Source organism: Aethalodelphis obliquidens, unplaced genomic scaffold (genome assembly GCF_003676395.1).
Source record: "Aethalodelphis obliquidens isolate GAN/ISIS:26980383/991018 unplaced genomic scaffold, ASM367639v1 scaffold38, whole genome shotgun sequence".
NCBI lineage: Eukaryota > Metazoa > Chordata > Mammalia > Artiodactyla > Delphinidae > Aethalodelphis > Aethalodelphis obliquidens.
In genome coordinates, this window is record NW_020837982.1 from 17,343,177 (window position 1) to 17,359,952 (window position 16,776).

General features: G+C 45.3%; 1 protein-coding gene across 2 annotated transcripts in view; it reads right to left on the bottom strand.

The window, feature by feature from the left end:
• SPECC1 (sperm antigen with calponin homology and coiled-coil domains 1) overlaps window positions 1-16,776 on the bottom strand; it is a 271,479-nt gene that overhangs the window by 186,177 nt on the left and 68,526 nt on the right. For both annotated transcript variants that reach the window (XM_027131125.1, XM_027131126.1), the window contains exon 3: window positions 4,231-4,366. In XM_027131125.1, coding sequence (XP_026986926.1) covers window positions 4,231-4,366 — 136 coding nt within the window. The remainder of the gene's footprint in view (window positions 1-4,230; window positions 4,367-16,776) is intronic.

Below are 16,776 nucleotides of genomic sequence, written 5' to 3' on the forward strand. Positions count from 1 at the left end.
GCAGGCGGACTCTCAACCACTGCGCCACCAGGGAAGCCCTGAACTCTTATATCTAATAGATTTTTAGGACATGCTAAGTTTTTTCTCATGATACAACTTTCAGGAAATTCTAAGCATTTTTCTAAACATACAGCGGTATTATCTGCATAAAATCATCATCTTGTATCCTCATTTCCAACATGAATACACTCCTATAGCTCTCCTGTCTCAATGCCTAGGTTAATACTTGCAGAAAAATTTGGTGGTGGGCAACCTTGAATCATTCTTGATTTTACTGGAAACACTTCTAGGATTTCACCATTGGGCATAGTGCTGGCTTTGGCTTGAGATACATATATTTCTTTTTTTTAATATAAATTTATTTATTGATTTTTTTGGCTGCGTTGGGTCTTCGTTGCCATGCACGGGCTTTCTCTAGTTGCAGTGAATGACGGCTACTCTTCGTTGCAGTGCACATGCTTCTCATTGCGGTGGCTTCTCTTGTTGAAGAGCATGGGCTCTAGGCACACGGGCTTCAGTAGTTGTGGCACATGGGCTCAGTAGTTGTGGCTCACGGTCTCTAGAGCTCAGGCTCAGTAGTTGTGGTGCACGGGCTTAGTTGCTCCACGGCACGTGGGATCTTCCTGGACCAGGGCTCGAACCCATGTCCCCTGCATTGGCAGGCGGATTCTTAACCACTGCGCCACCAGGGAAGTCCCAAGATACATATATTTCATATCACTAAAGAAGTACCCATACACTTGTAGTCTACCAAGAGCTTGTTTTTAAATCAGAAAGAGTGTTAATTTTGTCAAAGACATCTTCCATCTCTATGGGGATGACCATATGGTTTTTCTTTTGTAGTCTATTAATATTGTATGATGGATTCTATTCCCCAATCTCCTATTAAGCCATTCCTGGATGGCGTAAATCCACTTGGTTGTGATGAGCACTACTGTTCTTTTAATTTCTTGTTGAATCACACTTGCTAATATTTTCATCTCCCATTTTTCCATCAATATTTGAGAGTGAGGTCAGTCTGTTAGTTTTTAGTGGTGCTTTGTTAACCCTTATTTATTTGTTTGTTTGTTTATTTATTTTTGGCTGTGTTGGGTCTGCGTTGCTGCACGCGGGCTTTCTCTAGTTGCATCGAGCGAGGGCTACTCTTGGTTGCAGTGCGCGGGCCTCCCATTGTGGTGGCTTCTCTTGTTGCAGAGCACAGGCTCTAGGCGTGCAGGCTTCAGTAGTTGTGGCATGCGGGCTCAGTAGTTGTGTCACGTAGCCTCTAGAACACAGGCTCAGTAGTTGTGGCGCACGGGTTTAGTTGCTCTGTGGCATGTGGGATCTTCCCAGACCAGGGTTGAAACCCATGTCCCCTGCATTGGCAGGTGGATTCTTAACCACTGTGCCACCAGGGAAGTCCCTTTGTTAACTTTTAGAATCAGTCTTAGGCTGCCTTGATAAAAATAAGTTGTACTTTCATATGTTGTACTTTACAAACCAAATGTGGGGACTTCCCTGGTGGTCCAGTGGTTAAGAATCCTCCTTCCAATGCAGGGGACACAGGTTCAATCCCTGGTAGTGGAACTAACACCCACATGCTGCGGGGCAACTAAGCCCATGTGCCACAGCTAGAGAGCCCAAGTGCCGCAAACTGCAGAGCCCATGCACCACAACCAGAGAGAGAGAAACCTGCACGCCACAACTAGAGAGAAGCTCACGCGCCACAATAAAGAGCCCGCACGCTGCAACGAAAGATCCCGCATGCCTCAGGAAAGACCCCACGTGCTGCAATTGAGACCCAATGCAGCCAAAAAAAATAATAAAAGAAAATAAATAAATTTAAAAAAATAATGAAGTGTCAAGTTAAAAAAAAAAAAAAGTAAAACCATTATGTAGAAACACAAGGCCATTCCCCTGCATCCTAGAAAAAAAAGCCACATATATTCTTCACAGATTCAACTTTTTGAAAACTAAATAAATTAAAATACACCTTTGGAAAGCTAATCTGGATTGTGATATTTTACGTAACAGTGCAAAAATCACAAGTAGTCTACCATTCACCTCCTATTATAAATAAGTAATGTCATATTTCAGCTGTGTTCCCACCTTAGACAATTGAGCAGTACATTACTATTATTAATGGAGCTGCACTGTGAGCTAGACCACGGAAAGCTTAGCTTTCTTATCTACGTGCTGCAAAGAAAATGAAATACATTCTCTGACGTTTTAAGTTTCCTATACTCTGGACTCAAATATAATGGTTTAAAAAAAACCTTTTCGAAAGAATGAAATTAGAACACTCCCTCACACCATACACAAAAATAAACTCAAAATGGATTAGAGACCTAAATGTAAGACCAGACACTATGCAACTCTTAGAGGAAAACATAAGAAGAGCACTCTTTGACATAAATCACAGCAAGATCTTTTTTGATTCACCTCCTAGAGTAATGGAAATAAAAACAAAAATAAACAAATGGGACGTAACGACACTTAAAAGCTTTTGCAAAGCGAAGGAAACTACAAACAAGACAAAAAGACAACCCTCAGAATGGGAGAAAATATTTGCAAACGAATCAACAGACAAAGGATTAATCTCCAAAATATATAAACAGCTCATGCAGCTCAATATTATCCAAAAATGGGCAGAAGACCTAAATAGACATTTCTTCAAAGAAGACATACAGATGGCCAAGAGGCACATGAAAAGCAGCTCAACACCGCTAATTATTAGAGAAATGAAAATCAAAACTACAACGAGGTATCACCTCACACCGGTCAGAATGGGCATCATCGGAAAATCTACAAACAACAAATGCTGGAGAGGGTGTGGAGAAAAGGGAACCCTCTTTCACTGTTGGTGGGAATGTAAATTGATACAGCCACTATGGAGAAGAGTATGGAGATTCCTTAAAAAACTAAAAATTGAATTACCATATGACCCAGCAATCCCACTACTGGGCATATACCCAGAGAAAACCATAATTCAAAAAGACACATGCATCCCAATGTTCATTGCAGCACTACTTACGATAGCCAGGTCATTCATCGACAGATGAATGGATAAAGAAGATGTGGTACATATATACAATGGAATATTACTCAGCCATAAAAAGGAACGAAATTGGGTCATTTGTTGAGACGTGGATGGATCTAGAGACTGTCATACAGAGTGAAGTAAGTCAGAAAGAGAAAAACAAATATCGTATATTAACACACATATGTGGTACCTAGAAAAATGGTACAGATGAACCGGTTTGCAAAGCAGAAATAGAGACACAGATGTAGAGAACAAATGTATGGACAGCAAGGGGGGAAAGTGGAGGGGGGGTGGTGGTGGTGGGATGAATTGGGAGATTGGGATTGACATATATACACTAATATGTATAAAATAGATAACTAATAAGAACCTGCTGTATAAAATAATAAAATTCTAAAAAATAAAGATATGCAAAGATATAAAATGCCATTTTTCTCAATATTATTTTTTGTTTTTGAAAACTTTTCATAAACATATGGTAATTATGTTAACATGTAATGGGTTTAATTTTATTTCTGTTATTTTTAAATGAATTAATAAATCAATATTTTTAAAACTTAGGGGAAAAAAAAAAAACCTTTTTGGTTTCTCAAAAAGAGTTAGTAACACTGAGAAAGCCCAGGGGTTCCTGAGGCCACTGGCATCTAAACGAGTCTGAACAGCCTTCCGAGAGGACCTTCCCGGCTTCCGTAGGGCCCAGGACGGATGCTGTGTCCCTGCCTCTGCCAGGGACTTACGCACTGACTCGCTTATCTGACACGCGGAGCACCACGAAGACACCAAGACGGCCCCAGAGCCTGCACCACCCTGCCCGGATCTCCAGGGACGCAACACGTGCTAGATGATGGGCAACCAGAGGGACCGGGGGAAGCACAGGGCTCCCCACTGCCTCTTTGCTTCCTTTTGTGGATCATCCCATCTCCTGTTGTGGGATGCTGTCGCCTGAACCAGTTCCTCACTCAGAGTTAAGTGCTCCGTACGTATCTGATGGGGAAGGAGGCGTGAATGCCCGAGGTGCTTTCAAATGGACAAGAAAAGGCCCGCCTGGGTCCCTCTGTCCTGGCTCCCTTCCTGCCTGGGTCCCTTCAACCTGGGTCCCTCTCACCTGCGCCCCCCACCTGGGTCCCTCCCACCTGTCCCCCCCCCAACCTGCCTGAGTCCTTCCACCCTGAGTCCCTCCCACCTGCCCCCCCCTCGGGCCCTCCTACCTGGGGGGCCCCTCAGGCGGCTCTCCGCGAGTTCGGAGACGGCCCCGGACGTGGACGTCTTTTTCAGTCGAGCTGCCCCAGAAGCGGCGGCACCGCCTGGCTTGTTGAGCGTGTCCTCACTGCTGGCCCGCTTGAGCTGAGAGAGAGGTGGACGGAGAGAGACAAGGTGAAGAGACGCATTTTCGGGCTGGAGCGCTATAAACCAGGAAAGCACCGAGCAGGCCCACCTGCCTGGCAGCTGAGGGGCAGCGAGGGCACCTCGAGTAGCAGGAAGGCGCGGGGGAAAAGTGCAGACAAACCCGCGATGCCCTCACAGGTCACAGCGTGATCCTCCATCACTGTTTCAGAGATCGGTATAAGGTTGCGGGTGGTTACTGCCCATCATTCACACGTCAAATAATGAGGTTTTTTAAAAACAGTTAAAAGGCTGGGAACTGATGAAGAAAGAACTGTATGGTACACAGAAGTCAGGACAGGGCAACACACAAGAAATTCAAAGACAATAAAATGTAGCACAAAAACATACGTCTGGAGGAAGCAGGGGGAAGAGATACAAAGATCTGAACATCTACGCGTGCTCACCCCAAGCACTCCCATGGCCCCAAACACACGCCGCCTCCGAAGGGAGCAGAGGGACTTTTTTGGAGGCCAGAAGAAGGCTGTTAGGGACCCTCGGCTCCTTTTCTGCTTTCTTCCCTGGCATGGGAGGTGCAGAACAAATATTTGTTGAAAGGTATTGAAGTGTAAGGGGGGGACCCCGTCCCGAAATGAGCTCACACTCTGGCCCAGGTAAATTACGCTCAAGGTGAAAGAGAAAACCCACAAATAAGTTCTCTCAACCAGTGTGAGTCTCTGCTAAAGAACACTAATCGTTCCAGAAGACGGAGGCAGGCAGATGCCACCACAAATGCACCTGACATCCTGGGAACCAGCGTGAAAACGCCCTCAAATCAACCGGGACGTGGAAGCAGCAGCCTGGCCCACCACACCGGCCAAGGGCCCTGCTCCAGCCCGCTTTGCTGGCTCTGGGGTCACATACTGAAGGTTAGGAGTCTAGATATTTGCACAATGCAAAAAAAGCATGTCCACCTTTGCAGCATTTAGATTTCAGGGTGTTGCGACATATCCCTCAGAATGGCTTGAAAGAGAAGAGAAATACCAAGTGCTGGTGAGGTTGGGGAGCAACTGGAACACTCCCCGTCTGCTGGTGGGAGTGTAAACTGGTCGCCGCTTTGGAAAACAGGGAGGATTCACTAAAGCTAAATATTTGCACCCTGTGATTCAGCAAACACCCTCAAGCTCTACACAGGCTCCTCAAAAGAATGTTCATAGCAGCTTTATTTATTACAGCCAAACCTAGAACAACCCGGATGTTCTTCAACAGAAGGGGTAAATTAAATAGTGGTACAGTATACAATGGAAACCACGCAGCAATTTAAATAGTTACCGATACAGTAATGAATGGGTGGGTCTCACTTTCATTATGCTAAGTGAAAGAAACCAGACACAAAAGAGTATATTTTGCCTGGTTCCATGCAAGTGAAGTTCAAGAATGGACAAAACCGGGCTTCCCTGGTGGCGCAGTGGTTGGGAGTCCGCCTGCCGATGCAGGGGACACGGGTTCGTGGCCCGGTCCGGGAAGATCCCACATGCCGCGGAGCGGCTGGGCCCGTGAGCCATGGCCACTGAGCCTGCGCATCCGGAGCCTGTGCTCCGCAACGGGAGAGGCCACAGCAGTGAGAGGCCCGCGTACCACACACAAAAAAAGAATGGACAAAAGCAAATGATGGTGACAGAAGTCGAAACAGTGGTTCCCTCCGGGGGAGTTACGGGCTGGGAAGGAAACTTCTTGGGCGCTGGTATGTTCTACATCTTGCCTGGGTGCTGACGGTGACACAGATATAAGCACACGTAAAAATTCAATGGGCCGCACAGCTAAGACTGAGATTAATGCACTTTATATGCTGATTTGTAAGTATGTTGCGCCTCACTAAAAAAAGAAAGAAAACTGGAGGATGGGTTAAACCAGGGGCAAAGCCCTGGTGCCACCCTGCCAACTGCTCGTGTAGGGTTTTCCCTCATTGTTATTTTTGATCGTGGTAAAATATACATAACATAAAATGTATCATTTTAACCATTTCAAGTGTACAGTTCAGTGGCCTTAAGTACATTATGTGGTTGTACAACCATCATCACCATCTAGAACTTTTCCGTCTTCCCAAACTGAAACTCTACTCCTTAAACACTAACTCCCCACAGCCTACATTTTAAAAAAGGCGGTAAAAAGTCTAAATATTAGCCAAACAATCCTAGTCGAGATCTTTAACAAATGATTAATGTTTAGAACAACCAGTCAATATTGACAGGATAATCTGCGTGCGCACGCTTGCAGTTTACTGGATGTAAATGTAACCACACAGCCCAGCCAACAGCACAGGCCACCACAGCTTAACAAAAGGGATGAAATACGACAAGGGTTGACGCAGAAATACCTCAACTGCCTTCTTACATGGACCCCATGATCGCTTTCCTACCTCCCATTTCAGAGTAATAAGGGTCCCTGCACCCAAGCTCTCCAGCCTCTCAAATTATCCGCCAGGTCATCAGTGTAACATGTATTTAGTACTGAACGACAATAGCTCAGGATGTCAGCACCATTTCCTCAACAGAAAAGAACTATTGTTCACTCGGCCTAGAAGCGTGCCAGGGGCTTCCTGGGTCCCCACAGGGAAATCAATTCTGATCTTAGACTTTGAAAACACCTCAAAGGAAACACAGAAGGGAATTCTTAATGTAATTTTGCAAATGATATGCTCTTGGTTCTGCCTTCCTCTGTCTGGTTCTCCGACATTCCTAAAATCAGTAAGTCTGACGCAAAGAAGTGCGGAATTATCAAACTCTGCAGCAAAGGCCCAGAGAGCCAAGGCTGGGTCTGCAAACCAGGACAGGGCACCCACCGAATGAGAGGTCCCCACCGGCCTCCAGCCATCCCACCCTGGCCCCCATCCCCGCCCGCCCCGGGGCATGGGCTCAGGGGTATAGCTTGCCCCCGGCCCCTTCCTATAGAGCTTGGTTCTTGGTGAGATGGCGGGCGAGGCAACAGAAGGCAGGGGTGGCAGGTGGGAGGTCACCACCCCAGGCTCAGTGCTGGAGGGTCTCCAGTGGGGATTTAGCAGTGCGCAGATGCTGTAGCTGAGGGTCTGCTTTTGTTCACAAGGGCGGCAATGCAAAAGAGGACTTGGGATGTGGGAATTCAACATATGAGGTGCCCAGCAATCCCATGGGAAGCAGCCCACATAGTGGTTAAGGTGTGTGCCTGTGGCTCCAAGAGAGGCTGCTGGTGACGGACCCTGCCTCCGCCTCTCCCTACCTGTGTGATGGGGGAAGGTGCTGAGGGCTCCTCGATTCTAAAAGGGAGAAAATAACACACACAACTCCAGGTTTCTGACCCTAGTTAAGAACACAATAAATAGCGGCCATCATCACCACCACCACCATCATGATCATTAGCAACACCACCATCACCACCACCATCACCACCACCATCACCACCATCATCACCACCATCATCACCACCATCACCACCACCATCACCACCATCAACACCACCATCATCACCATCACCACCACCATCACCATCACTATCATCACCACCATCACCATCATCACCATCACCATCACCACCATCACCATCACCACCACCATCACCACCATCACCACCATCATCACCACCATCACCATCATCACCATCACCACCACCATCACTATCATCACCATCACCATCATCACCATCACCATCATCACCATCACCACCATCATCACCACCATCACCATCATCACCATCACCACCACCATCACTATCATCACCATCACCATCACCATCATCACCATCACCACCATCACCATCATCACCATCACCATCATCACCATCACCACATCATCACCATCACCATCACCACCACCATCACCACCATCATCACCATCATCACCAGCACCATCACCACCAGCACCATCACCACCATCATCACCATCACCACCACCATCACCATCAGCACCATCACCATCATCACCATCACCATCATCATCACCATCACCATCATCATCACCACCACCATCAGCACCATCACCATCACCACCATCACCACCAGCACCATCACCACCATCACCACCACCATCATCACCACCACCACCACCACCACCAGCAGCATCACCATCACCAGCATCACCATAATCACCGTTACAACTGTGGGAACTCAGCCAGAAACTTCCCTCTTTGCTGTCTGAAAGCTTTCCCGGTGCTCCTTCCATGATGGTTCTCTGGGCTGGTAGCCACGGCAGCACCTTCATACTTACAAACAAAAGTCTGGAACCAGAGCATGGGGTATTGTTATGTATTAGAAATAGGTGACTGATTGGCTGCTGGGCTGGGCAAGTTATTACATAGGGACTCAGTTTCCTCACCTAAAAAACAGAAGAACTTGATTAAATCATCTAAGATCCTTCTCACCTCCTAAATCCTAGCTGTTATATTAGATTTTATTTACCTATTTAGGCTTAAAGAATTTGTTGATCAGGCTTATTGCATATTGTATCAATGTAAAGCTTTTGCTCAAAGCACAAGTACTATAACGATGTGACAACAACAATACCCCAGGCTTTGGGCTGATAAATAGGAGGGCGTGCCAGCCCCATCATGATCCTAGACTAAGGCTGCACTCACTCCCCATCCGCTTACCACCAGCAGTGGCTGCCTCTGACCCTTCCTTACATCAGAAACACCGGCACTGCCAAGGCACCGCGGTAAAAGCCAAGCATTGTAGTGACTGGCTTGATCTAACCTCCGTTTCAAACACAGTGAATTCTGACTATTAATCCTAAGGCAGACTTTACATTCATTCCACAGACAATATGGAAACTCTGTGATTAATCACCTTGGGTCTGGATGAAACAACATTTCACACCAAAAGAATGTGATTCAGGGAGGTCCTGAGAAAACGCCCTTCTCCCCCACCCTTTGCTCTTTTGCCCCTTTTCCCCCATCCCTAAGGTGTCCTGTGGGATATGGGGACCATCTGAAATATCAGCTGCTGCTAATAGTTTAAAGGTTCGAGGGCGTTTCGGCCATTGAACAGCCTTTCATATCTGATTTCATCCGACTGCCTTCCATCCAGATGTGAGAGCCAGGAAGAAGTGGGCCGGGAGAGTTGGGTCCCGGGGAAAGAACCGAGGGCATCCCTCTGGGTACCATCATCCCAGGGAGCCCAGAGCAGCCCTATGCACATACCCTGGGGAAGAGAGAGAGAGAAAGGGGGAGCGGGGCCAGAGCAGAGACCCTGGGACTCCTCCCCTCTCACCACGACCCCTGGGGCTGCTCCCACCGTCCTGGACACTGTGACCCGGAAGGCCTACCGCAAGCCGGGCGTCCATCCTCAATACACACAGTGTACTTAGTCCACGGGGCCAGGCTGCACGCGTGTCAGAGCGGAGCAGGCAGGCCTGTGCTCTGAGTTAATGTCCAGCAAAGGGCCTGGTTCCTACGCAGTGACTCAGAAAACCAAGATGGGAGAGGCGGGTGGCCTCTCGGAGCAGGTGCCCTGGAGCAGACCTGGAAGACCACCAGGCTTTTATCGACAGATGAGGCAACAAAGCATCCCGGAGGCCGCATGTATGTGCTAGAGGGTGGGGACAGGCAGCCGGGGAGAGGGGGAGCAGCGTGTGGGACCAGGGCAGGACCCTCCAGATTCCCCAGGTCTGCAGCGGTGATAAGGATTCAGACTTGGTGAGCTGACAACGGGGACACCCATGTGTCTGCAGCCAGGTGAACCCTCCGGCTGGGGCTGCGCTGGGGAGAGCCCTCTGTCAGCAGGACCAGAGGAGGCACCTAGGGGAGGTGGAAGGAGGGCAAAGTCGAGTTCTTGCTTTGAAGACACGGAGGACGGGGCTGTTTGGAGGGCCGGGGGCAGAATTCAGGAAACGGACGGGAGCTGATGACACGGGGCGGCATGGGTCCTTCTAGGTCCTTTACCCACAGGTTTCTTCTCATTCAAACCACAACTCTGCCATCTTGGACATGAGAAAACTAACATGAGATTAACTAACTCACTCAAGGCTGTATGGGTAAGGCAGAGTGGGATTTAGGCCCGGCACTGTGTTTCTAAGGGCTTTAACATTCCTGCTGGGCCGGAGACCAACAGGAGTCAGAGGCTCTGGCCATACCTCATGGGGTGAGGGCGAATAAATGGGGCTGCAGGAAAGCCACATCACGTGGGCGGCCCAGGTTGGTGACTAAGGGCATAGGCTCTAAGTCCAAACCTAGAATTCTGGGTTGGAATCTTGGCTCTGCCTCTTACTAGCTGTGTGACCTAGGGCAAATCACTTTACCTCTCTGTGCTTTGGTTTCTTCACCTAAAAATCAGATCTAGCAATGGTACCTACCTCAGAGTGTAGCTTTTAGGCTTAAATGAGTTAGCCATAGGACATGCTTAGAATAACAGTGTCTGACACATAGCGTGCTTTTAACAGATGCCGGCTATAATCATAACCAACACAACTCATCGTTATTATTTTTGTTATTAAAGGAAAGCAAGAATGGGAAGGGACTGTTTTAGGAAAAGATTAAGGCAATGCAGCAGGGATTCCAGAGGGCACAGTGGAACTTTTTTTTTTCTTCTCAGCGGCCATGGCCCACGGGCCCAGCCGCTCCGTGGCATGTGGGATCTTCCCCCGTGTCCCCTGCATCGGCAGGTGGACTCTCAACCACTGCGCCACCAGGGAAGCTCACAGTAGAACTTTTTAAAGCAAGTCACTAACCTCCCTGGACCTCAGACTCTCCGTCTTTTCATAACAACGTCCAGGAAACATTCATGGTGTGCGTGCTTATGAGGTACCAGGCACAGCCAGGGATAGCAGACTCTTCACATGGCTATTGTGAGAAGTGGGAATGAAATATACAAAACACCTTGGCACAGGGCACCTGCTCCACACATGACAGCTGTTCCTGAAAGTTCTGTTGCTTCTACACACCATGCTAGCCCTGAAGCCCGCTTCTGAGCTCCACTTTACCAGCCACACCCAACTTACTCTGCCTCCTCGTGGACTTTGGGGTCCCACTCTGTATTATAAAAAGATCTGAGCCCATCCTTTCCAGGTGAAAGGATAAGTCAGACACGTTCCAGGCCAGGGGCATGCCGTCTCTCCCTACCACGCACACGGCGCGTTTGGGTGGAGCACTTCATTTCTCCTGCACCTTCCACAGGGAATTCCATCAGAGAAAGAGTCACGGCTTAGAAGGTCTCCCAGGGGGCAGGGCCTACAGACCCCAAAGCGATCCTACCAGTCCTCTGAGGCAAACTGCCGAAGCCTCTCTTACACCGTCACTATTTTTTGAAGGCAACATCAGACACAGGAAGCTATGAGGCTCCGTTTCTAAGTCTTTTTCTTTCTCTGTTTGTGGCTGCATTCTTGGCTCTGTTTCCTAGTCATCAAGTGCAGCCTCAGCACCACTTGAGATTTCTGGTTTGTTACAGAAGATCCCTACGAAAGTGTTGGTGTTGCTTTGATATGCTTGGTAAGTATTTTCACTATCGCTTCCATTGATATTCAAGCCGCTGAGCACCTGTACCTGAAAGCTGACAAAAGGAAAACCTCTGAACAGCTCACAGGTGAATGTAACTAAGAAATTCCTTCAATTCCACAAAGATGGGGTGGGGGGTGGAGATGCAAAGCTTTCAAATCGTCACACAGAACACAACCCGGTCTTTAAAGGGAGATAACATGTTCTGGTTGGAGCAGTGGTTCTCAAACTTGAGAGTCCATCAGAATCCTTGGAGGTTCTGTTAAAATGCAGACGGCTGCCTGCACCCCAGCCGGCAACCCTAGCATCACCACCAAGCTTCCGAATCCCTAGGTCTGGGGCAGGGCCTGAGGATTTGCATTTCTGGCAAGCTGCCAGGTGATGCTGATACTGCTGGTGTGGGGACCACATTTTGAGGACCAAATGGTTTACAGCAGCACTGTCGATGGAAATATTATAAGAGCCACAGACCTAAGTTTACATGGTCAAATAGGAACACGAAAAAACGTAAAATGAAACAGGTAAAATTAATTTTAACGATATATTTTCTGAACCCAATACATTCAAAATAGTATCAGTCGACGTAAAACACATTAATAAGGTCTTTTACTTCTTTTGTAGTCACTCTTCAAAATCTGGTTTGTATATTTTTTCACCCCTGTGACTCATTTTTCTTTTAACATCTTTATTGGGGTATAATTGCTTTACAATGTTGCGTTAGTTACCGCTGTATAACAAAGTGAATCAGCTCTACGTATACATATATCCCCATATCCCCACCCTCTTGCGTCTCCCTCCCACCCTCCCTATCCCACCCCTCTAGGTGGTCACAAAGCACCGAGCTGATCTCCCTGTGCTATGTGGCTGCTTCCCACTAGCTGTCTATTTTATATCTGGTAGTGTATATATGTCCATGCCACTCTCTCACTTCATCCCAGCTTACCCTTCCCCATCCCCGTGTCCTCAAGTTCATTTTCTACGTCTGTGTCTTTATTCCTGTCCTGCCCCTAGGTTCTTCCGAACCTTTTTTTAGATTCCATATATGTGTGTTAGCGTACAGTATTTGTTTTTCTCTTTCTGACTTACTTCACTCTGTATGACAGTCTCTAGGTCCATTCACCTCACTACAAAATAACTCAGTTTCATTTCTTTTTATGGCTGAGTAATATTCCATTGTATATATGTGCCACATCTTCTTTATCCATTCATCTGTCGATGGACACTTAGGTTGCTTCCACGTCCTGGCTATTGTAAATAGAGCTGCAATGAACATTGTGGTACATGACTCTTTTTGAATTATGGTTTTCTCAGGGTATATGCCCAGTAGTGGGATTGCTGGGTCGTATGGTAGTTCTATTTTTAGTGTTTTAAGGAACCTCCATACTGTTCTGCATAGTGGCTGTATCAATTTACATTCTCACTAACAGTGCAAGAGGGTTCCCTTTTCTCCACACCCGCTCCAGCATTTATTGTTTGTAGACTTTTTGATGATGGCCATTCTAACTGGTGTGAGGTGATACCTCATTGTAGTTTTGATTTGCATTTCTCTAATGATTAGTGATGTTGAGCAACCTTTCATGTGTTTGTTGGCAATCTGTATATCTTCTTTGTAGAAATGTCTATTTAGGTCTTCTGCCCATTTTTGGATTGGGTTGTTTGTTTTTTTTATATTGAGCTGCATGAGCTGCTTGTATATTTGGGGGATTAATCCTTTGCCCATTGATTCATTTGCAAATATTTTCTCCCATTCTGAGGGTTGTCTTTTCATCTTGTTTATGGTTTCCTTTGCTGTGCAAAAGCTTTTAAGTTTCATTAGGTCCCACTTGTTTATTTTTGGTTTTATTTCCATTTCTCTAGGAAGTGGGTCAAAAAGGACCTTGCTGTGATTTAGGTCATAGATTGTTCTGCCTATGTTTCCTCTAACAGTTTGATAGTGTCTGGCCTTACATTTAGGTCTTTAATCCATTTTGAGTTTATTTTTGTGTATGGTGTTAGGGAGTGTTCTAATTTCACTCTTTTACATGAAGCCGTACAGTTTCTCAGCACCACTTATTGAAGAGGCTGTCTTTTCTCCACTGTATATTCTTGCCTCCTTTGTCAAAGATAAGGTGACCATATGTGTGTGTGTTTACCTCTGGGCTTTCTATCCTGTTCCATTGATCTATATTTCTGTTTTTGTGCCAGTACCATACTGTCTGGCTTACTGTAGCTTTGTAGTATAATCTGAAGTCCAGGAGCCTGATTCCTCCAGTTCCGTTTTTCTTTCTCAAGATTGGTTATTTGGGGTCTTTTGTGTTTCCATACAAATTGTGAAATTTTCTGTTCTAGTTCTGTGAAAAATGCCACTGGTGGTTTGATAGGGATTTCATTGAATCTGTAGATTGCTTTAGGTAGTATAGTCATTTTCACAATGTTGATTCTTCGAATCCAAGAACATGGTATATCTATATCTCTCCATCGTTTTATCATCTTTAATTTCTTTCATCGGTGCCCTACAGTTTTCTGCATACAGGTCTTTTGTCTCCTTGGGTAGGTTTATTCCTAGGTATTTTATTCTTTTTGTTGCAATGGTAAATGCAAGTGTTTCCTTAATTTCTCTTTTAGATTTTTCATCATTAGTGTATAGGAATGCAAGAGATTTCTGTGTATTAATTTTTTTGTATTCTGCTACTTTACCAAATTCATTGATTAGCTCTAGTAGTTTTCTGGTGGCATCTTTAGGATTCTCAGTGTAACTGCAAACAGTGACAGTTTTATTTCTTCTTTTCCGATTTGGGTTCTTTTTATTTCTTTTTCTTCTCTGATTGCTGTGGCTAAAACTTCCAAAACTATGTTGAATAAGAATGGTGAGAGTGGGCAACCTTGTTTTGTTCCTGATCTTAGTGGAAATGGTTTCAGTCTTTCACCATTGAGGACGATGTTGGCTGTGGGTTGGTCACATACGGCGTTTGTTATGTTGAGGTAGGTTCCCTCTGCCTACTTTCTGGAGGGTTTTTATCATAAATTAGTGTTAAATTTTGTCAAAAGCTTTTTCTGCATCTATTGAGATGATCATATGGTTTTTATCCTTCAATCTGTAATGCAGTGTATCACACTGATTGATTTGCGTATACTGAAGAATCCTTGCATTCCTGGGATAAATCCCACTTGATCGTGGTGTATGATCCTTTTAATATGCTGTTGGATTCTGTTTGCTAGTATTTTGTTGAGGATTTTTGCATCTATGTTTATCAGTGATACTGGCCTGTAGTTTTCTTTTTTTGTGACTGTCTGGTTTTGGTATCAGGGTGATGGTGGCCTTGTAGAATGAGTTTGGGAGTGTTCCTCTGTCTGCTATATTTTGGAAGAGTTTGAGAAGGATAGGTGTTAGCTCTTCTCTAAATGTTTGATAGAATTCACCTGTGAAGACACCTGATCCTGGGTTTTTGTTTGTTGGAAGATTTTTAATCACAGTTTCAATTTCAGTGCTTGTGATTGGTCTGTTCATATTTTCTATGTCTTCCTGGTTCAGTCTCTGAAGGTTGTACTTTTCTAAGAATTTGTCCATTTCTTCCAGGTTGTCCATTTTATGGGCATATAGTTGCTTGTAGCAATCTCTCATGATCCTTTGTATTTCTGCAGTGTCAGTTGTTACTTCTCCTTTTTCATTTCTAATTCTGTTGATTTGAGTCTTCTCCGTTTTTTTCTTGATGAGTCTGGCTAATGGTTTATCAATTTTGTTTATCTTCTCAAAGCTTTTAGTTTTATTGATCCTTGCTATTGTTTCCTTCATTTCTTTTTCATTTATTTCTGATCTGATCTTTATGATTTCTTTCCTTCTGCTAACTTTGGGGTTTCTTTTGTTCTCCTCTCTCTAATTCCTTTAGGTGTAATGTTAGGTTGTTTATTTGAGATGTTTCTTGTTTCCTGAGGTAGGATTGTATTGCTATAAACTTCGCTCTTAGAACTGACTTTTTGTTCATCCCATAGGTTTTGGGTCATCGTGTTTTCATTGTCATTTGTTTCTAGGTATTTTTTGATTTCCTCTTTGATTTCTTCAGTAATCTCTGGGTTATTTAGTAGTTTAGCCTCCATGTGTTTGGATTTTTTACTGATTTTTTCCTGTAATTGGTATCTAGTCTCATAGCGTTGTGGTCAGATAAGATACTTGAAACGATTTCAATTTTCTTAAATTTACTAAGGCTTGATTTGTGACCCAAGATATGATCTATCCTGGAGAATGTTCCATAAGCACTTGAGAAGAAAGTGTATCCTGTTGTTTTTGGATGGAATGTCCTATAAATATCAATTAAGTCTGTCTTGTTTAATGTACCATTTAAAGCTTGTGTTTCCTTATTTATTTTCATTTCGGATGATCTGTCCATTGGTGAAAGTGGAGTATTAAAGTCCCCTACTATTTTTGTGTTACTGTCAATCTTCCATTTTATGGCTGTTAGCAGTTGCCTTATGTATTGAGGTCCTCCTACGTTGGGTGCATAAATATTTACAATTGTTATATCTTCTTCTTGGATTGATTCCTTGATCATTATGTAATGTCTTGCTTTGTCTCTTGTCATAGTCTTTATTTTAAAGTCTATTTTGTCTGATATGAGGATTGCTACTACAGCTTTCTTCTTCTTTTTTTTTTTTTTTTTTGCGGTACACGGCCCTCTAACTGTTGTGGCCTCTCCCGTTGCAGAGCACAGGCTCCGGACATGCAGGCTCAGCGGCCATGGCTCACAGGCCTAGTCGCTCCATGGCATGTGGGATCCTCCCGGACCGGGGCACGAACCCGTGTCCCCTGCATCGGCAGGCGGACTCTCAACCACTGCGCCACCAGGGAAGCCCTACAGCTTTCTTTTGATTTCCATTTGCATGGAATATCTTTTCCCATCCCCTCACTTTTAGTCTGTATGTGTCCCTAGGTCTGAAGTGGGTCTCTTGTAGACAACATATATATGGGTCTTGGTTTTTTTTTTTTTTTTTTTTTTTTT